This window comes from Capra hircus, chromosome 4, assembly GCF_001704415.2.
Source record: "Capra hircus breed San Clemente chromosome 4, ASM170441v1, whole genome shotgun sequence".
Taxonomy (NCBI): domain Eukaryota; kingdom Metazoa; phylum Chordata; class Mammalia; order Artiodactyla; family Bovidae; genus Capra; species Capra hircus.
In genome coordinates, this window is record NC_030811.1 from 19,273,383 (window position 1) to 19,295,251 (window position 21,869).

General features: G+C 40.7%; 1 protein-coding gene across 2 annotated transcripts in view; it reads left to right on the forward strand.

Annotated features, from left to right (window-relative positions):
- Positions 1-21,869, forward strand: part of DGKI (diacylglycerol kinase iota) — a 514,485-nt gene that overhangs the window by 433,262 nt on the left and 59,354 nt on the right. For both annotated transcript variants that reach the window (XM_018046893.1, XM_018046894.1), the window contains exon 28: positions 6,364-6,389. In XM_018046893.1, coding sequence (XP_017902382.1) covers positions 6,364-6,389 — 26 coding nt within the window. The remainder of the gene's footprint in view (positions 1-6,363; positions 6,390-21,869) is intronic.

Sequence of the window (21,869 nt, forward strand, 5' to 3'; positions counted from 1 at the left end):
TCAGCTTCAGCACCAGTCCTTCCAATGAACACCCAGGGCTGATCCCCTTTAGAATGGACTGGTTGGATTTCCTTGCAGTTCAAGGGACTCTCAAGAGTCCTCTCCAACACCACAGTTCAAAAGCATCAATTCTTCGGCACTCAGCTTTCTTCATAGTCCAACCCTCACATCCATACATGACTACTGGAAACGCCATAGCCTTGACTAGACGGACCTTTGTTGGTAAAGTAATGTCTCTGCTTTTGAATATGCTATCTAGGTTGGGCATAACTTTCCTTCCAAGGAATAAGCATCTTTTAATTTCATGGCTGCAGTCCCCATCTGCAGTAATTTTGGAGCCCTGTTTCCACTGTTTCCCCATCTGTTTGCCAGGAAGTAATGGGACCAGATGCCATGATCTTAGTTTTCTGAATGTGGAGCTTTAGCCCACTTTTTCACTCTCTTCTTTCACTTTCATCAAGAGGCTTTTTAGCTCCTCTTCACTTTCTGCCATAAGGGTGGTGTCATCTGCATATCTGAGGTTATTGATATTTCTCCTGGCAATCTTGATTCCAGCTTGTGTTTCTTCCAGTCCAGCGTTTCTCATGATGTACTCTGCATATAAGTTAAATAAGCAGGGTGACAATATACAGCCTTGACGTACTCCTTTTCCTATTTGGAACCAGTCTGTTGTTCCATGTCCAGTTCTAACTGTTGCTTCCTGAGCTCCATATAGGTTTCTCAGGAAGCAGGTCAGGTGGTCTGGAATTCCCATCTCTTTCAGAATTTTTCAGTTTGTGGTAATCCACACAGTCAAAGGCTTCGGCATAGTCAATAAAGCAGAAATAGATGTTTTTCTGGAAGTCTTGTTTTTTCATTGATCCAACGGATGTTGGCAATTTGATCTCTGGTTCCTCTGCCTTTTCTAAAACCAGCTTGAACATCTGGAAGTTCATAGTTCGCATATTGTTGAAGCCTGGCTTGGAGAATTTTGTGTATTACTTTACTAGCGTGTGAGATGAGTGCAATTGTGTGGTAGTTTGAGCATTCTTTGGCCTTGCCTTTCTTTGGGATTGGAATGAAAACTGACCTTTTCCAGTCCTGTGGCCACTGCTGCGTTTTCCAAATTTGCTGGCAATACATGTACATTACCATATGTGAAATAGATAGCTGGCAGGCTCTGCTGCATTGCGCAGGGAGCTCAGCTTAGTCATCCGTGATGAGCCGCAGCGGTAGGATGAGGGGTGGAAGGGAGGCTCAAGAGGCAAGGGATATATGTATATTTAAGCTGATTATTTCATTGTACTGCAGAAACCAACACACAATTTTAAAGCAATTATATGCCAATTAAAAACAAAAAAAAAAACCCAGCTCAGACAGTTCTTGAGTTTTGAAGCCTTCTTTTACTCTTTTTGAAAGAGCATTGAAAGAGCATTGGTCTTCCTCTCTTCTGTGCTCTGTACTCATACATGTTTTGATGATTGCATTTTTTCATTATAATAATTTGGTTAGATGTTTTCCTCCTGCACTAAATTATGTGTTCCGTGAAATTGATGTCTTGTTTCTTTTTCAGTCTACATCACTCTTAGGCCTGGTGCTAAGAGGGTCTCAAGTAACAGTTATTATTCAGGTTCAAATAATTATAAATGGAAAGATTTAGATCTGAATACTCATTATTCAGGGTTAATAAAATAGGTGAAAGATTTTTAAATGCTGGACTTGAATTTCTGTTTTCACTGTCTTTGCTGGATTTGAATGGAATGTAAATAAACATGTGAAATAATACCAAAACAAACAAAACAGGACAAAGTCAAGTATAAAGATCCTGTTGTTGTTCAGTCACTAAGTCGTATCTGACTCTTGTGTGACCCTGTTGACCGTAGCCCACCAGGCTCCTCTGTCCGTGGGATTTCTCAGGCAAGAATACTAGAGTGGATTGCCATTTCCTTCTCCAGGGGATCTTCCCACCCCAGGAATCTAACCTGCATCTCCTGCATTGGCAGGCAGATTCTCTGCCCCTGAGCCACCAGGGATGCCCATCATAAAAGAAAATAGTGGTGAGGAAAAAAGTGAGGAGGCAAACTCTAAATCCTGGAGGTTATTTGAGCGCTAGTAAAGCTATAGTCAGCATTAAGAGAGTAGATGCTTTTTGCAGGATAAAGTGTTTGTGGAGGAGATATGAGCAGGCTGGGACAAAACTGCAAGTCTTTCAGATGCAACTGGAGGAAAAGCAGCGAGCTTTCTTGCTTTCCTGCATTGTTGGGTTAAGGAAGGTTATCTCTTCCCGGGATTCAACCTCTCTGTTTTAAAAATAACTGTGTATACTGCTGATTTCATGGTATTTCTTCTCTCCTGAGCTAAGTTCCATAAAACTTTTTATGCCCATTTCCAGCAATAATGGATGATGTGCCTGTCTCAGTGGAATAATTTAGTGACTTGCTCCGGTGAAAGGTGAAATGCTGAGTGAGGATTGAAATACTCCATATGTCTTAAAATTCCACAAACCTAGGCGTGTGGGAGACATTCCACACAGAAACTCAACATGACTAATCCTTAGAAAACAGTCTGAAATCGATCGTTCTTCCCCGCTGCCCGGACATACCGTAGAAGGCATCCCCCTGGGGTTCTCATGGAGCCATCTGGAATTTTTCAGGTTTAATATTAGTGCTTTGCTGCTACAGAAAGGCAGCAAAAACCCTTCCTCCTGGGTCTTCCACCTGAGACATCTAGTGGTCCATCCATCGGCATGGATTTTCCTTTATTCCTATAACTCTGTGAGAAATTAATTGTGAACCATCCAAGACAGGCTTTTGCTTACTTCTCATCAGAAAATACCAGGAATGAAGATGTTTGCTTGTTACTAGCTCTTTTTTATGTCCTGGACAGCTTAAAAAATTCTCCAGTTTCTTTTTTCCTTTTTAATTTTTATTTTGTGCAGGAGTAGCGTTGAGTAATGGTATTGTGTTAGTTTCAGGAGTGCAGCAAAGTGCTTGATATACATACACAGATGTCAGTTCTTTTTCAAATTCCTTTCCCATTTAGGTTGGAGCAGAATATTGAGCAGAGTCCCCTGTGCTGTACAGTATCCTTGTTGCTTAAGTTTTAAATATAGCAGTGTGTACATGTCAATCCTGTTGCTCCTTTGTTCAGGCCCCTCTGGTCCTTTATTGGATGGTGGGCATGTCTGGGGTGGAGCCTGGAGAGTGCCCACATTGTCACTAATTTGAAGCTTCAGATCACTCTCTGGATCCTTCCTTCCTCGCTGACCTAGGAGCTGGCAGACTTAAAGGTAATTTGAAGGTGATAGTGTATGGTGCCGAAATTAATGCAGTTTAATACATTTTAATCAGGGATCCTCTTTGTTCTAAATAAGACATGGTCCTAGTGTCCAAGGAGCTCACAGCCTAGTGGGGTTTTCCTGGTGGCTCAGTGGTAAAGAATCTGCCTGCCAAGCAGGAGATGCAGATTCGATCCCTGGGTTGGGAAGAAAGGATCTCCTTCCTGGGAAAGGAAATTGCACCCCATTCCAGTATTCTTGCCTGGGAAATCTCATGGACAGAGGAGCCTGGTGGGCTGCAGTCATTGGGGTTGCAAAGAGCTGGGCACGACTTAGCAACTAAACCCCCACCGCCGCCACAGCCTAGTGAGAAGGCTGGTGTCTGAAAGTATGAAACAGGGGCACTTAGGGAGAGGATGGGTCAGCTCCACCTGGGGAGGCCCAGCGGTGTTTCTCAGGCAGATGCCTCAGAGCTGATTTAGGGTGGTGTCAGGGTCCCTCCCTGGAGAAGGCAATGGCACCCCACTCCAGTACTGTTGCCTAGAAAATCCCATGGACAGAGGAGCCTGATGGGCTGCAGTCCATGGGGTCACTACTAGTCGAACACGACTAAGCGACTTCCCTTTCACTTTTCACTTGCACGCATTGGAGATGGAAATGGCAGCCCACTCCAGTGTTCTTGCCTGAAGAATCCCAGGGATGGCGGAGCCTGGTGGGTTGCCGTCTCTGGGGTCACACAGAGTCGGACACGACTGAAGCGACTTAGCAGCAGCAGCAGGGTCCCTCCCTGTGTCTGCTTCCCAGATGCCAACTTTCTGTCCACCAGATCTTGGAACCCTCTGTAGTCTTCACATGCAAATGTTTACTTGAAGAAACCACTGAGGTTGAAATAATTTCACACTTCGCCACCCAGTGAAAGTTAAGGCTGTCCCACCATTACTCCTATGTCTGTATTATTGTACTGTTTGTTCACATAATGGACAAAAGAATTTCTGATCAGTAGATAAAGTGAAATGGTATTGGGCATCCCAAAGTAGCTAAAATTGTCCTTCAGCCACTGTGTCCCAATTGAGTCATTCTTGCCTCAGTGTTTGCATCCTGTCTCATAAACATTATATTGTTGTTCAGTTGCTAAGTCATGTCTGAGATTTGCAGCTCCATGGACTGCAGCACGCCAGGCTTCCCTGTCCTTCACTGTCTCCCGGAGTTTGCCCAAACTCATGTCCACTGAGTCAGTGATGCCATCCAACCGTCTCATCCTGTCACCCCTTTCTCCTCTTGCCCTCAATCTTTATCAGCATCAGAGTCTTTTCCAATGAGCTGGCTCTTCGCATCAGGTGGCCAAAGTATTAGAGCTTTATCATCAACCTTGCAATGAATATTTAGGGTTGATTTTCTTAATTATTGACTGGTTTGATCTCCTTGCTGTCCAAAGGACTCTCCAGAGTCTTTCCCGGCACCACGATTCAAAAACACCACAGTTCTTCAATGCTCAGTCTTCTTTATGGTCCAGCTCTCACATCTGTACATGACTACTGGAAAAACCACAGCTTTGACTGTATAGAGCTCTGTTGGCAAAGTGATGTTTCTGCTTTTTAATATGCTCCTAGGTTTAGTTGTATTGTGACTGCATATAATATTAGTTATTTAAGTTTGGTAGCTTTATTACCAAACTCATACATTAGCCTTTGGTCATCGCCCTGCTATGGGCTCCAGCAGGCCCATCATTTAGAGAGGACCCCTCCCTCCTGGTTTCTCGCCTCTCGCTTCAAACTTCCAACACCTCTGAAGACAGTATTATACATCTCTTTCTCCCAAGTAAAGCATGAGTTGGTAATCAAGACAGTATCTTTCAAGCTTGGGGGGAATTCATCCACAAGGTTGTGTCTGTATTGCCCCCAAGTAACTTAATTAGTAGTCAGCTGAGAAAGAAAAGAAGGTTTTTATTGTGAAAGGGATTGATGCATTATCCACTGGGATCTTTTGGCATTTTTATTCTCGTTAATGTTATTTTATTTTTGTTTTTTGGCCATGCCCTGTGGCCTGTGGGGTCTTACTTCCCTGACCAGAGTTGGTACCCACACCCCCTGCATTGGAATCAAGGAGTCTTAATCACTGGATCACCAGGGAAGTCCCGTCCATTGCTATTTTAATGTCATAATTAAACCTGAGCCTCAAATGATAGGTAAAAGTCACCAATTTGTGAAAATTATGTGGGACCCCAGTGGTTGCCCTGTTGTCTAATCCTGGTCCTGATAGGTTTAGAAACAGAAAGCCAGCATATAAAGTGTCTATGTCATATCACTCAAACATTAAATTCCATGAACAGTGGAAGCAAAACCCAATAATGCTTAGGGAACATCATGGCTTTTTACTTTGGTTTCATTTTTTATTGTCCAAGTAGATTTCTTGTTACCGATAGACACTTAATCTAGGGCTTATTTACATCCCCAGCATTTTCTCTGGAGAGCTGGCCCTGGGCACTAGTGGCATGGCAGGGGTTTTGTCCATCGTCACATTTCTATGAGTTCTTTTTGTGTGTGTGATAAACCCAGACAGTTTAATTAAGTTTGCTTCAGTCTTACATCACCGTGCTGACAGACTGTTTTTTAAATCTTATTTATTTGTATATGTGTGGCTGCTCTGGGTCTTCCCTGATGCGCGAGGACTTTCTCTAGTGGCAGTTCATGGGCTTCTGGTCGTGGTGGCTTCCTTTGTTCCAGAACACAGGCTTTAGGCATGCAGGCTTCAGTAGTTGCGGTGTGCAGGCTCAGTTGCTCTGCGGTATGTGGGATCTTCCCAGATCAGGAATCAAACTCATGTCTACTGCATTACCAGGTGGATTCTTAACCACGAATCCAGCAGGGAAGTCCCACTAATAGACACTTTTAGTAACATCTACCGCTTAACTAATCCAGGTAAGCTTTGGGAGTTACTCGCTGGAACGTACCATACAACCAACACATTAATTATACCATCTACTGTATTGAATTTCTGTTTAACTGAATTTTCATGGTGTAATTTCGACAAGATTAATCTTGATCATTGTGCTTAGAATTATCAGTATCATTTGCAAAAGATTTATCATGCTTATTGTCTCATTTTAGGTCACCAGTCTCTTCAGAAGATCACGGTAAGAACCTGTCTTACTTATACTAATTCAAAGGTGAAAGTTGAGCTGTGGGCCTTGCATTTCATTGTCAGCAGAATCATTTAAGAAAATGTCTTTAAGATGTTTGTCTTATGTTTTTTTTTAAGTGCCAATTATGAAGTGCTTTTAAAAGCTTAATTCACCCTAGCTAAATTTGGTATCTTGTACTGTCTTCAGATCTGTTACAACTTTTTTTTTTTTTTAACAAATATTACAAAGTTTAATGTATTCTGATTTCTGTCCCATCTCTGGATACCATTGACCCTTGAACCATGTGGGGATTAGGAGCACCAATCCTCCACACAGTCAGAAATTTGTGTGTGACTTAGAGTTGACCCTTCGTATTTGTGATCTCTCCATTTTCTTGAATTCAACTAGCTGTGATTCCTGTAGTGCTGTAGTTTTTACTGTTGAAAATAATTCCTCACACAAGTGGACCTGGGCAGATCACACTCATGTTGTTCAAGGGTCAGCTGTACTTTTTGTGACTTTGAGCTAGTTGTGTGGCTTCTCTGAGTCACAGATTTCACCTTTAAAATGGGGGTGGTAGTATATATTTCCTAAAGTCCCTCCCAGATGGGACGCTGAGATGTGTGGAGGATGTTATGAGTCTGATATGAGGCTGAGTGGTAGTTGTCTGAGTCGTTACACAGTTAAGATGAGTTATTTACATTTTAAGAGACAACTGTCTTATTCAAAGGAGAATATGTATAGTTTTGTCTCAGCTAGCTTTGAAGTTGTGTGTGTATTCAATCAGTCAGTCAAAAATGTTTACTAAGTGTTTACAGTGGGTCAGTTATATGATCATGTTATACAGGTATGCTGTGTGGGGCTATATGTGGGGACAAGATGATGCGTGACACACAGCTTTCTCCCTCAAGGATTTCTTTGGGGGATGGAGTTGGTGGAATGCCACATACCTACTGCTATACAAAACAAAATGCAATTCATCTTATAAAAGAGGGATAAACCAGGACTGTAACAGTACCATGGATGTTCTACTTCATGCTCTTCCTAATTCAGCTGAGGCACCATTATTTATTTAGGCAATCAAGTAAAAAAAATAAAAGACATGTTTTAAGTTTTCCTCTTCACCGTCTATTTCCTACCTGGTCACTAAATTCTGCCAACCCTATTTTTTATACTACTTTTTCCTCTGTTTTCTTTTTCATTCCCATTCCTTTTGTTTAGGGCCTCTCTATGTCTTACTTGGACCTTTAACATTGTCTTCTAACTGATAGCCATTCCTCTTGAGTTCCTTCTTTTATTTCACTTTATAACTGCCTATCACCAAAACTGATTACGGCAAAAATCTGCTCACATTGCCTGTGGGATGAAATCTTCTCAATAGACCAATAGTTCTATTCTTCTTTCCGATACTGAACTTAAACCTGAACTAGAAAGTCCTGAAAGATGGAAATCTGTCTTCCTCTCCTGCTCATTGTTTCTTTGGGCCTCTTTTCCCTTCTCTCTGTGCTCTAGCCATGAGGTACTATGGATAGTTTCTGAAACTCTAGTCGTAGAGTTTTTACCATATTTATCATGTTTCCCACTTTTATCCAGACTGTTCTGACCGAAGTCCCTCCTCATTTTTGTCAAAGACAGTTTATACTTGTCAATCATCCATCCTCCAAGAGAGCTTTCTGCCCTGCTTAAAATTGCAAGGCACATTTTTCTTCATTCTAGAATTTGACTTAAAAATTTGATGCTTGATTTACCTGTCTTCCCTGCTAGACTGTGAGTTCTTTGATGAAGATCCCAACAAATAGCAAACATTCAAAAGATGTTTATTAATTGACTATACTGACGAGAGAGCGGGGAGTTTTTAAGCAGACCTGTTCTGCTGCCATATCATAACGTCTTTCCCTGTATTGGAGTATAAAGTTGTGTCGTGTTTTATGAAAAATCATAGGGCAGTTATGTTCAGGCCTATCAAGTCAAGTATCGACCATCTAATGATGACCTACTGTTGTATGCTATTTTGTCCATCAGCGTTGGTTGACTGGGTTTTTTAAATTGCATATTTAGGAGTCCTTGGATTTCAGGTTCATAAGATAAACCAGAAATTTATGTTCGGTATTTATTTTGACTAGGGTTTACTGTAATGAACTTTGTTTGCATTTGCCTTCTTCTCTGTATAAGAACTTCTTCCCTATTCCAGAATAAAAGGGAGTGAGACTTTAGAATTCCATTTCTATAGTCCATAGTCCACTGGACTATGAGCTATCAGTGAGCACTGCCTATATCCTGAGGAGTCCTGAAAGGTGATGACTACCAGGAAGTCTTGATCAGTATTAACAGCACTTCAGAATCAATTATTTTGAAAATGGGTGTATGTGATCTGTTAAAGACACATTATCCAAAGTTGGGGTACAACATTTATTACATGTCATGCCTCTTAATTTGATTCTGCAACTTCCAAAAGTGATTCAAATATGTAGCATAAACTTACAATGATGATGTAACTAATCTCATCTGATTTTCATCTTCTGGCCCATGTATCCATGGAAAAATATTCTTTTCCTTTATCACCAAGATTTTCTACTAGTACTTAAAATGTGTTTTCTTATGTTTATATATTTTTACATGTTCATGTTTGCTGTGGTTTGCATAAAACCTGAAGTATCGTGTCATCAAGCTGTGTTTGGATATAATAATAACACTGCAATATACTTGGAAGAGAAGTAAGAACTAGTAATTTTGCTTTCTCAGAGTTATGGGTAGAAAAATCCAGGCACATCGGCAATCAGATCATGAAATCAGAAAGCTCAGTGCCTCTTGCTTTTCTGTTTTGTTTGCTTTCTGCCAGTGGGCTGGTCCCTCACTCTGACTGGTCCCTTTGGGCATCGCCAAAACAGACTTTGTTCTTGAGAAAATCTCATTTTCCAGAGTCCAATAGCCCTGACCTTCTCAATCCCCTCAGATTATCACCCTTTTACAGAAAATGTGCTTGGTTAGCGTGGCTTTGTCATTTTCCTTCCAAGTTTCCGTTCCCTCGGCCGTAAAGCGAGGCTGTTCGTATCTACCTTGCCTGCCTTCCTCATGGGACTGTTATGAGTTCGGTCGTGAAATTGTCTGTGAAATCACTTTCCCATTTGCGAAAAGCAGCCCTAACATAATGCTGTTGCTGTCCTCAGTGGATGGAGAAATATGTGTTTACTATGATGTTTGCTCAGCATTATGCCCTGCCTTTGACAGGTTAAAAGATGTGCTGGGAATGAGAGGGTGTGTGAGAAATGTTTCTTTCAACATTATCATTAAATATTAAATTTCATTGGAAACTTTTTATGTCTAAGTGAGGAGGAGTAAAAAAACAACACACAATTTAGCTTGCAGTGATAAAGTAAAGGGACAGTGTCTGATTAGATGCGAGGTGAGTAGATATGAGGAGTTGATGATTTAAGGCATAAATGAAGTGTAGAACGTTTCTAATTGCACCAGAATATCAGAGTTGTTAAGAATAAAGGCTGAAATCTATTGAGTGCTTCTTAGGCAGAAACACTCTGCTAAAGTGTTTCAGCCACGTCCCTTCATTTCGTCTGTAACAAATCACAGGACACAGTAAGTGTGTTCTCAGTTTTTAGGGGAGGAAACTCGAGCACACTTCCATAATTTGCTGATGATGACACAGCTAGTTAGTGGTGGTGTTAATTTTCACACCTAGTCTAAACACTCAGCTCTTGTTCATTTGCTCACCATGTCCCCAGAGAACAAAAGAAATGAGTGTCACCATTCAGGTGAATTGATAGAATTGTCGAAAGAAAAACATTTCCCTCTAACAAGAGTTTATTTACTACTGTGTGAGTAATTTCTTTTTAATGACAAACCAAAACAGACCAAAAATAACAACTTTCTCCCTCCTGCTGGGAATGATTTGTCCCTGTAGAAAAAGTAAATACCAATGTCACATTCTCTCATAATTAGTTAACTGAGTGAAACTGAAGCTTCAGGGAAGCCTGCCATGCTGAGTCCCAGGGGGAACATTACATTTGAATGTTACAGCTGGAAGCCGAGTCCTACTCTTTGTCAGAAGATAAGCTTGGCGATGATGGATTGCCCTGTCCTCCGAGTTTCCACTGCCTTTAATGCCTATCACTTCATCATTTAAATTGCCCCTGGAGCCACCTCCAGTGCCCAGGCTGCCTCTGCTGCTCTGAGCTCTCAGATTTTGCCCTGTCGTCTTAACCTCTTGCCTTTCAGGCTACTCAGATCGCCTCTGTGCTGCTGCTATCTACATCCAGGCAGCAACCGAGGGTCAGCTTCAACCAGTGTCTGTTCACTTACAAAGTTAAGGACATCCATGGACTCTCCTGAGCAGCAGTGCCAAGCAATTTTGATTCCCCTGGCATGTCTGAAGCACGTGTCCCTCTCCTATCCTTCCCACTAGACCTGTTGGTAAAGATGGTCCTCACACTACATGGTACTTCTGCTGTTGCAACAGTAACACAGTGAACAAGAATGGGAGAAGGGGATATCCGGAAATAAAAATTGTAACATCCACAGTCACTGGTGTAAGTGCCCAAGGATGAGCCGCTGACATGCTTGAGGCAGTTTTACTTTGCAGTGGGTCGTGCAGGGAAACAGTGCAGAGTGACCCAGAGCTCAGTACATCAGGGGCTGTCTCTGGCTCAAATACCATATGTTCATTTTCCTCTCTAGTATAAATATATCCATGTACATAGATTTTGCTGAAATAGAAATACTCATAAAAATATACAAAATTTATTGGCTTGGTTTCAATTATAGCCAAGGGGCTCAGTACTCAGCCCCCAGCCTAAACAGTAAAATATTTGTAGCAGTCTGGAAGCTTTGTGTTTGCCTTTATTATACATTATCTTCCCTCTCCTATGGGATAACTACTGTTCTGCTTTTTTGTTAAGAACTTCCTTGTTATCTATCATTTTATTAAACATATGAATATACATGTATGTATTCCACATATATGTTTGTGTGTGTATATATATATATATAGTTCTGCCTATTTTGAACTTTTATAAGTTGTGTCCTTTTGCAAACTCTTCTATGGTTTGTATCTTTTGTTTCACGATAGTGTTTCTCTGATTCATCCTGTTGATGAGCAGCGATCATGTTGATGTACAGCTCTACTGTATGAATACAGAACAGTTTACATGTCCAAATTTTGATTAATGTTTAGGTGGACTCTAGGGTGTTTTTGTTTGGTTTCATTCTTTTTGTAAACAATATTGTTATGGACATCTTTTTTATAACTCCTCCTGGTGTCCATTTGCAAGAATGTCTCTGTGGTTTAAACACAGGGATGGCATAGGGTTGTTGTTATTTATTGCTACGTCATGTCTGACTCTTTGTGACCACGTGGACTGCAGCACACTAGGTTCCTCTGTCCTCCATTCTTTCTCATATTTCATTAAAATTCATGCACATTGAGTTGGTGATACTATATAACCATCTCATCCTCTGCAACCCCCATTCTTCTTTTGCTTTCAGTCTTTCCCAGCATCAGGGTCTTTTCCAATAAGTCAGCTCTTTGCATCAGGTGGCCAAAGGGTTGGAGCTTCAGCTTCAGCATCAGTCCTTCCAATAAACATTCAGGGTTGATTTCCTTTAGGATTGACTGGTTTGATTGCCTTGCTATCCAAGGGACTCTCAAGAGTCTTCTCCAGCACCACAGTTCAGTAGCATCGGTCCTTTGACGCTTAGCCTTCTTTATTTTCCAACTCTCACATCCATACATGACTACTGGAAAAACCATAGCTTTGACTAGATGGACCTTTGTCAGCACAGTGATGTCTCAGCTTTCTAATACGCTGTCTAGTTTAGTCATAACTTTCCTTTCAAGGAACAAGCATCTTGTAATTTCATGGCTGCAGTCACCATCTCAGTGATTTTGGAGCCTAAGAAAATAAAATCTGTCACTGCTTCTGCTTTTTCTCCTTCTGTTTTCCATGAAGTGATGAGACTGGATGCCATGATCTTAGTCTTTTGAATGTTGAGTTTCCAGCCAGTTCTTTCATATGTTTTTAGAGTTCTAACTTCGATGGAAATCTTGATTATCTAGGAGTTACCTTAAATTTGTTCTTCATCCAGGGTGTCTTGATACACATGGACTTTGGCTTCTTCATATAAATTTTAGGAACAAGTTACCAAGTTTTTTGTTGCAATTCTCGTGGCAATGGCATGAATCTATACATCCGTATTAAGACAATTGATATTTTTATGATAATGAGTCTTTCCATCTCAAACCATCTCTGCATTTAAATTTTTAAGACTAATTAACCTTTTAAAGTGCCTATCAACAGAGTTTTATAATTTGTTTCATGAAAGTTTTGACCATATTTTGTTATATATATTCCCAAGTGCTTAACATTTTTAGCGATATTTTATATTTTTAAAATTGTATTTTCAAGTGATTATTGTTGGCATACTAAAAGGCAGTTGCCTTAGAATCTTGTTTCAAAATCTCAACTCAAGATTCCTGCTAATATTTATACTCATAGGGATCTTTTGTAAGGAAAAAATTCTATAGGCAATATTATCTACAAGTACTAAGAATTTTGTTTCATCCTTTCCAACCATTGTGCTCTGTATGTGTTTTTCTCATTCCTGCTGTGTTGATTAGAACCCTTGGTACAGTATCGAATAGATGTAGAGGTAGTCAGCATCATTGCCTTTTCCTGATTGACAAGTCAGTGCCATCCACAAGTCACCACTGCTTGTGAAGGTCACTGAGGGGGTCGTGGTGCTGCCGGTAGGGTTGCTTTGTGGATAGACTTTTAAGGATTTCACCCTTCATTCAAATTTGTTAAATTCAACAAATACTGAATTTTATTGATTTTTTTCATCTTTTGAGATGATAATGTGCTTTTTCTCATTTAGTCTTTTACTGTGGTACATTTCATCAATTGATTTTATAATAGAAAACCTATTATGTGCATGAGATGAACTCGAATTGGTTATTACATATATCTCCTTTGTATATTGCTGGGTTCATCTTACTAATATTCTATTTAGAATTTTTACATCCATGTTCATCAGTGTGATTGGTCTTTGATTTTTCTTTTTTATTGTACGGTATTCCAGGCTGCATAAAATGATTTGGAAACTGTGCCCTCGTTTCCTAATATCTGGAAGACTTTGTGCAACACTTGAGCCATCTATTTCTGTTGTATCTTGAAACATCCTCTTAGCAAAATTGTCTGCGGCTGGCATTCCCTTTGTGGGAATAAATTTCAATGACATTTCTATTTGTTAATGTTTACAGAAATAGATTTTCTGTTTCATATCAAATCAATATTGATAACTATGTTTAAGGGGTTCATCCATTTTATTAAAGTTATTTCTCATTTTGGCATAAATTTTTAAATACTGTCTTATTACCTGTGACGTTTCTGTGAGATCTGAGGCTACAGCTGCCTTTTCATTTTCAATATTGTTTGGGCCTGCTTCTTGTGTGTATCTCCCCCACCTCTGTCTCTCTCCCACCAGAGGCTTAGAGATCTGTTTATGTTACTGGCTTTTTAAGAAACTAGTTTTTACCTTCATTGGTCCTCTGTATTATATATTGGTCTTCTGTTTCGTTAGTGTCTTATGTTTATAGCTTCCTCTCCTCTAATCATTCATCTTATTTTTATTCTTTTTCTCCTTTTTCACCCCCGACACAGACATTTAAGCACAAACATTACCTGAGTGCCTTCTCTTACTTGTGTAGCCCCTTCTGAAATTCCGTTTCGATGCATGTTAGACATTTTGATGCTATCCTATAAGTGTCTTACCTTCCTTTCCCTGTTTTGTTATCTCTTTGTTTCTCTGGAATGCATCCCAAATAAGTTCTTACAAGTTATCTTCTTGTTCATTTTTACTAATTTGTATTCGTGTTCACTTTAGACTCTTCTAGGTGAGGTGCTCATTTCCTTGGCCCTTTATGCATAAGAGTTCTCTAACACCTTCTGCGAGCTTTTCCAGTTGCCAGAGAAAACTACCAGACTCGATTAATATAAATTAAATCCTCCATTCCTGTGTTTGTGTGTACGGATGCTTGTTTGGTTCTTGTTTAGGATGCATAGCAGATACAGAGATATTAATTCAAAGAGCGTCTTATTCAGATGATGTCAGTAGATTCGTATAAAGGTCGTCTTTGTTTTTGTGTCTCAGTTCAGTTCAGTTCAGTTGCTCAGTCCTGTCCGAATCTTTGCGACCCCATGAATTGCACCATGCCAGGCCTCCCTGTCCATCACCATCTCCCGGAGTTCACTCAAACTCACATCCATCGAGTGGGTGATGCCATCCAGCCATCTCATCCTCTGTCGTCCCCTTCTCCTCCTGCCCCCAATCCCTCCCAACATCAGAGTCTTTTCCAATGAGTCAACTCTTCGCATGAGGTAGCTAAAGTACTGAAGTTTCAGCTTTAGCATCATTCCTTCCAAACAACACCCAGGGCTGATCTCCTTCAGAATGGAGTAGTTGGATCTCCTTGCAGTCCAAGGGACTCTCAGGAGTCTTCTCCAACACCACAGTTCAAAAGCATCAATTCTTCAGCACTCAGCTTTCTTCACAGTCCAACTCTCACATCCATACGTGACTACTGGAAAAACCATAGCCTTGACTAGACGGACCTTTGTTTGGAAAGTAATGTTTCTGCTTTTGAATATGCTATCTAGGTTGGTCATAACTTTTCTTCCAAGGAGTAAGCGTCTTTTAATTTCATGGCTGCAGTCACCATCTGCAGTGATTTTGGAGCCCCCAAAAATGAAGTCTGACACTGTTTCCACTGTTTCCCCATCTATTTCCCATGAAGTGATGGAACCAGATGCCATGATCTTAGTTTTCTGAATGTTGAGCTTTAAGCCAACTTTTTCACTCTCCTCTTTCACTTTCATCAAGAGGCTTTTTAGCTCCTCTTCACTTTCTACCATAAAGGTGGTGTCATCTGCATATCTGAGGTTATTGATATTTTTCGCGGCAATCTTGATTCCAGCTTGTGCTTCCTCCAGCCCAGCGTTTCTCATGATGTACTCTGCATAGAAGTTAAATAAGCAGGGTGACAATATACAGCCTTGATGTACTCCTTTTCCTATTTGGAACCAGTCTGTTGTTCCATGTCCAGTTCTAACTGTTGCTTCCTGACCTGCATACAGGTTTCTTAAGAGGCAGGTCAGGTGGTTTTGTATTCCCATCTCTCTCAGAATTTTCCACAGTTTATTGTGATCCACACAGTCAAAGGTTTTAGCATAGTCAATAAAGCAGAAATAGATGTTTTTCTGGAACCCTCTTGCTTTTTCCATGATCCAGCGGATGGTGGCAATTTGATCTCTGGCTCCTCTGCCTTTTCTAAAACCAGCTTGAACCTCTGGAAGTTCACGGTTCACGTATTGCTGAAGCCTGGCTTGGATAATTTTGAGCATTACTTTACTAGCGTGTGAGATGAGTGCAATTGTGTGGTAGTTTGAGCATTTTTTGGCATTGCCTTTCTTTGGGATTGGAATGAAAATTGACCTTTTCCAGTCCTGTGGCCACTGCTGAGTTTTCCAAATTTGCTGGCATATTGAGTGCAGCACTTTCACAGCATCATCCTTCAGGATTTGAAATAGCCCAACTGGAATTCCATCACCTCCACTAGCTTTGTTTGTAGTGTTTAGTTCCATACAATACCAAGTTTCTTGCTAAGTCCTTTGTAGTCTTTATTTCTTATTCATTTGCACAGCTTTTTTTCTTTGGGGACACAGTTTTATTTGGGGGTCTACATGGGCAGGTTCCAGGTTGGAAAAGCTTCTGACTGTTTCTGCAGCTTTGCTCACCTTGGCCCACTGTACTGTTCCGTGAACACTTGGCTGTTGTGAGGCTTCCTGCTTTCAGGTCCATGCCCCATTGCTTTCCTGCACAGATGTTGATAGAATGCAGGTCACTTGACTTGTCAGTGTCTTCTCTCCAGCCACTCATAATTTTGAGGTTTGCAAGGATATCTAGTTTGTCTTAAATTTCACCATGTGTTTTTGGTTCTTCTAGTTTCTCTGTCTTTGTATATGTGGAGATTTGGGGATATTCAAAAAGTCTGCTGCAAGTATTACAAGCATCTTTCCACATTTCCTGATTTTTTTTTTTAATCCAGCATTTTAGCTTAAAATGTTAAGAAAGTATCTCATTCCTCCTGTTATCTGAAAGAGAAACCTGTATTCATTTTTATTCAAATAATAGTTCTATGCCTTAAGAGTTATATTTTAAAATATTTGTTATCTTCTGAAATTAAAAAGAATAATTGATTTTTGAGAAACTAAGACTAGAGGGTTCAATGGTTTTGGTCCTTATGTTTTAGCAAAAATAATTTCAACTACTTCTTTGAAATTATTTGGCATAATATGTGTGGTTAAAGCTAGAAAATTAAGGTTAGTACCTATTAAAAATTAGTAAGTTCTAGGCAGTGGCTTATGGCAGGGCTCCCCAACCTCTGGGGTATAATGCCTGATGATCTGAGGTGGAACTGATGTAGTAATAATAGAATTAAAGTACAGAATAAATGTAGTGTACTTGAATCATCCCAAAACTGCCCCCTTCCCATCTATGGAGAAATTGTCTTCTGAAAAGCAGTCTCTGATGCCAAACTGTTTGGGGGCCACTGGCTTAAGAAACTTTCTGTTGAGGTTAAGAGAATTAAATAACTATAGGCTCACACCAAACTATTATATACTGAACAAACTGCCCTGAATGTTTTCTGTATGTTTCATTTTCAGTACAATCATAGTACTACTATTATTCCCATTTTGCTGATGAGGAAAGTAAGGCATGAACCTATTAGATGACTTGTCCAAGGTCACATATGTCGGTGGTAAGGCTTAGAACTAGGATTTGAACTCAGATACTCTACATCCAGATCCCACATTTAGCCCATCTATACAATCTCTCAATAGCATGGCTAAGTGTTGAGCTAGTATAATAGGAAATCTTGATTCTTTTGGCTGAAAAGAGACCTCAAAATTATTGGGTTGGAGCTGATCATTAACAAAGAGGTTTTATTTTTTTCTTCTCATAGCAGTGAGCAGTTCCCTTAACAGAGAACAATTTAAAGCTATATTCTTGTCCACTTATTTCACCTCCACATTTTCACAATCGAAGAAACAGGTATCTAATTTCCTGTCAGTAGCACTCACTCTTTAAAGAGGTAGAATTCTTGAAAAGTAGCTATTTCCTTAAGGAAATATCACATATAAAGACAGTTATTGGGTTGGCCAAAAAGTTCATTCAGGTTTTTTTATAACATCTTACCAAAAAACCCGAACAAACTTTTTGAACAACCCAGTATTTTATGACCAGAACAGAGAGTGGATTAAGAAAGTTAGATATTTTTCCCTTTTATATTCTACAATCTATTTATTAGTAAAATGTAATGAGTAAGCGTAGCCAATGATACAGATGGAAACATCTGCTGATCTTTAACTGCCTTACTGGGAAGAATTTTTATCATTCACCATTGCAGTATGCCACTTTGCAATGACCTTGGGCTAGCAAGTACAAAGTGGTTAGAGTGTTTTGTTCTTGCTCTGTGTGTGTGTGTGTGTGTGTGTGAGTGTGGGTGTGTGTGGGTGTGTGTTTATTTGCCTCAATTCACTTTGTGACATGGAAGCCTCTATTGGCTTTGTATTTAGATGCAAACTTTTTAGCGCTCGCTGTTGAGGTTCTTCCTCATCCTGGTTCTACTTCTGTTGCCTTGATGGATTACTTCTACTCCCTGCTCGTGGCCCGTCTCCAGATCCCATCTCCCTCGTACTCACACATCTGTGCCGCTTCTATGCCCTCCTGCCATCTCTCTGGCAGACCACCTTCCTTGTCCTTCATTCCAGCCCCTCCTCTGTGCTTATTAATTCGGTGTTTTGGAACCACCTCCGTCAATTCTAAGGACAAACAATGATGAATTTTTCTGACAGCTCAAATGCCCATGATTTCTCCTTCCCTATTCACTGTTTTTTTTTTTTTTTTTTTTTGAGCAGATTCCAGTTTTTCTCCCCACAGGCGGTGCTGCCCTTCCTATTTAACTCTGCACTCAATGAATAGAGACGTTGCCCCATTCTGTGCTGTGCCCTGGCACAGAGTTGATTCTCTCTATACAAGTCTCACTGTTACATTTGCTGCAGTATGTGATGTTGGCAAACAGACCCTTCAGTACACATCTTTAGGTTCTATTGTAGCCTCATTAACATTGTTCCCTCTTATAGAAGATAGGTTAGTGCTGGTCCTTTTCCAAAGAAATTCATTACTACTGTGCTGAAAAGATGGCCTTTAATGGTGGTCTCACTGGGTACTCCCCAGAGGCTCTGAGAAAGAAAAGGATCAGAAATGGCAGCATGCTTTTCCTTGGCTTGTCTTCTTTCACATTTCCTAGGAAAACAGACAATCACTGATGATTAAAAGCAAAAACAAAACAGAACCAGCAAGCAAAACAAAACAAACCCTTACCCTGGGCTTTCTGAAATCAGGTTGTATTACTTTACTTCTTCCCTGACCCTACTGTTCTCTGTCATTCCCCCTTATTAAATCTGACTATTGACTGTAACTCTATAATCCTTTGAGCCTTCTGGATTCTTTGGAAGACTTTGCTGGTGATCATTATCTAATTACCTCTTGAAGACTAATTATAGATGTCTGTGTGTGTTGAATGGGGAGCATTCTTCACTAAGATTTATGTACAGCTTCACTTTAGATTGCCTTTGGCCTCAGAGAATATTTAAGTTAAAGGATTTAAAAACATTGCAAAATGAGAAAGCAACAGAAAAAAAGGAGAGAGCTAGGAAGGGAGGAAGGCTAACCTCCTGGTTTGCTTTTAAGTGGATGGGTGGGAAGAGGTCAAACACGGCTGTGTCATGGATCTTCCGGCAACGAGGGAAGCTTTCATAGGTCTCATTCCTACAGATACATCCCCTGTTCTACAGGTAAGTGTTTAAAAAGAAAGTAAGAAATGCCTGGCTGGGTCCCTACATAGTCATATATGAGAGCAGAGATGAAGAAGTGAATTGTGCTTGCTTTTTGAACTAAAGTTCAAACTGTTTGTTTAAGCTTTTTACTCTAGACAATGATTTTATCTGGTTTATAGTGGTACCTATTTAACTGAGGGGGTAGCAGGTACATTGGCAGCTATGGCAGTATTAATAATAGTAGAGTCTTTATATAAGGATCATGGTTAATGTCACACTATTTATCTGTGTTCTACTTGACTAGAAACCCTAAAAGCCAGTGAAAACTTTTCACCATCGGCTCTGTGCGTGTGTGCATACTCAGTCGTGTCCACCTCTTTCTGACCTCATGGAGTCGGAAAGGCCCCTCTGTCCTTGGGATTCTCCAGGCAAGAACACTGGAGTGGGTTGCCATTTACTTCTTCAGGGGATCTTCCTGACCCAGCGATTGAACCTGGGTCTCCTGCATTGCAGGCAGATTCTTTACTGCTGAGCCACTGGAGAGCCCCCAGTTTACTCTAGCTAAAGCTTATTTTCTATTTTGATGGCTTTTTCTTGCAAAGAAATGAGTTAGTGCTATTGGTGACTGGTATCTTTAAATCATGATCTTAGACTAAGCCTCTCATCACAAGTACCAGCTGCAAAATATTAGAATGCATTGCCCTTTCTTTCAGTTGGCTCCTGGAAGTTAGTTCTGGATGTGTTACTTCAACCTGTATGTTCCAGAATCTAGAAGCAATTTTCCAGTGTGTATTTCTGTCTGCCCACAATGCCCATTATAGCTTCTTAGGCCGGTGCTCTCCTGCACAGAGCTAGGAAAATCATCATCAGTCCAGCTCTTCTTTAGCAAAATAATGAAGTCAACTGAATGCTTCCTCTCTTTGCCAGCCTTCTATATCAGCCTCTTTTTCTGGGTCCATTGTGTATGCTCTGAATTTTAGGGGATGACTTTCTTAGCTTCATGCATCATCCCTTCTTCCAGTCATCACAACTCCACACAGTACCTGTGAGAGGTTAATCACCTCTGCATTTCCTTTCACCAGCTCTGCAGCTCTATTTTCTGCACTTTCACTCATCAGAGCCAGAAAAGTATGGGGCATGGAGACAACAAAACCTGCATCCCCCGTGGCTGACCAGGGGAATGGTGGGAAGAGAGGACCTGGTTTCATCACCATAGTGCCATCTGACAGTCTGTACAGCCGAATAAGGGGGAGAAAAGGCTTCTTTGTCAGCCTGGCTCTGTTACACGCTAGCTGTGTGCCCTTGAGCAGATGTCAGCCTCAGCCAGCCTCACTTTCTTCATCCTTCAGATGAGGTTGATAGCCATAATACTACATATTACTGTCAACTTCCCATGAGGATCAAATCGGATAATGTAGGGAAAGCATTTAGCTCTATGCCTAGTACATAGTGTGCTTGCAAGTATTAACTAAAGAGAGAGACACAACAAGAGAGTAAAAATGCAGCAGAGAACAGAGAAACTATCAATGTCAAATAACCAAAATGAGTAAACCTGCTGGATCCTATTAGCATGGGCTTATGACTTTATTTAAGGCTGTTTTATAAATTTACTGGAACTAAACAACTCCTTTAGGAAGCCCAACAGACAGAAAAAGACTATCTTTCTGGGCAGTGGTCAGGCGAGCATGGATGGTGGTATCAGGCAAAGACCAAGAACCTTGGTCTTAGCGTGAGAAGGTCTAGGCACCACCCTTCACAGGTTGAGTACCCTGGGCAGAGCAATGCTTTCACGCCTTGGTCTCTTCATTGAGCTGGCCAAGCTGGCTGACGCTGACACCGGAGACCCCTTCTGTTCTATAGATTCAGACCTCTGAGCCAGGAAAGGATATTGGACAATGAAGCACATGAGGCAAAACTAATCATGTCATCTTCCATTTCGGAAAAGTATTTTGGAGACTCGTATGCCCTGTTAGCGTGTGGATTCCTGCAACTGAGTGCCAGTCTGTTTCTTCTGCCTGGGCGACAAACAGCTCTGCTATTTCCATACCTCACCATGCACCCATCTTCCAAAAAGACAGGAACTTTGAAAGGGCATAAAGGCTGCAGGCAGCTTTCACACTGTAGCTTTTTTTTTTTTTTTTTTAATGAAGGTAGCAACATACATTACTATTTAATTATGCAGCTTCCAGCTTCTCTCCTGACAAAGCAAAGCCTCATTGCTTATTGAAAAGGGGCCTTGTAATCAGCCAGAATCCACTCAGTTGTGCTTAGCCTGGTGGCATTGCCATCCCCTCTCTCCACTCCAGGAAGTGAAGGCAGTTTTTTCAGCCATGGAAAAATCAGAGTGCTATTGTATAAGGTAACACAAACGGCATTTCAGCCATACTATGTCAGCAGCAGTTTGCTCTGTTTGTCTGACCAGGTGTCTCTTTGGTCCTTGAATCTTCCTCAACTAACCCTGAGGGCTTCTCGGTCTCAGAAAACATGACCCATTCACAGACATTCTTCTTCTGGTATTGATTTCCCAGTGACCTTTCCTTTTTTTCCTCTTGTCTATATTTAAGCTCTTTTTATCTTCAAGGAA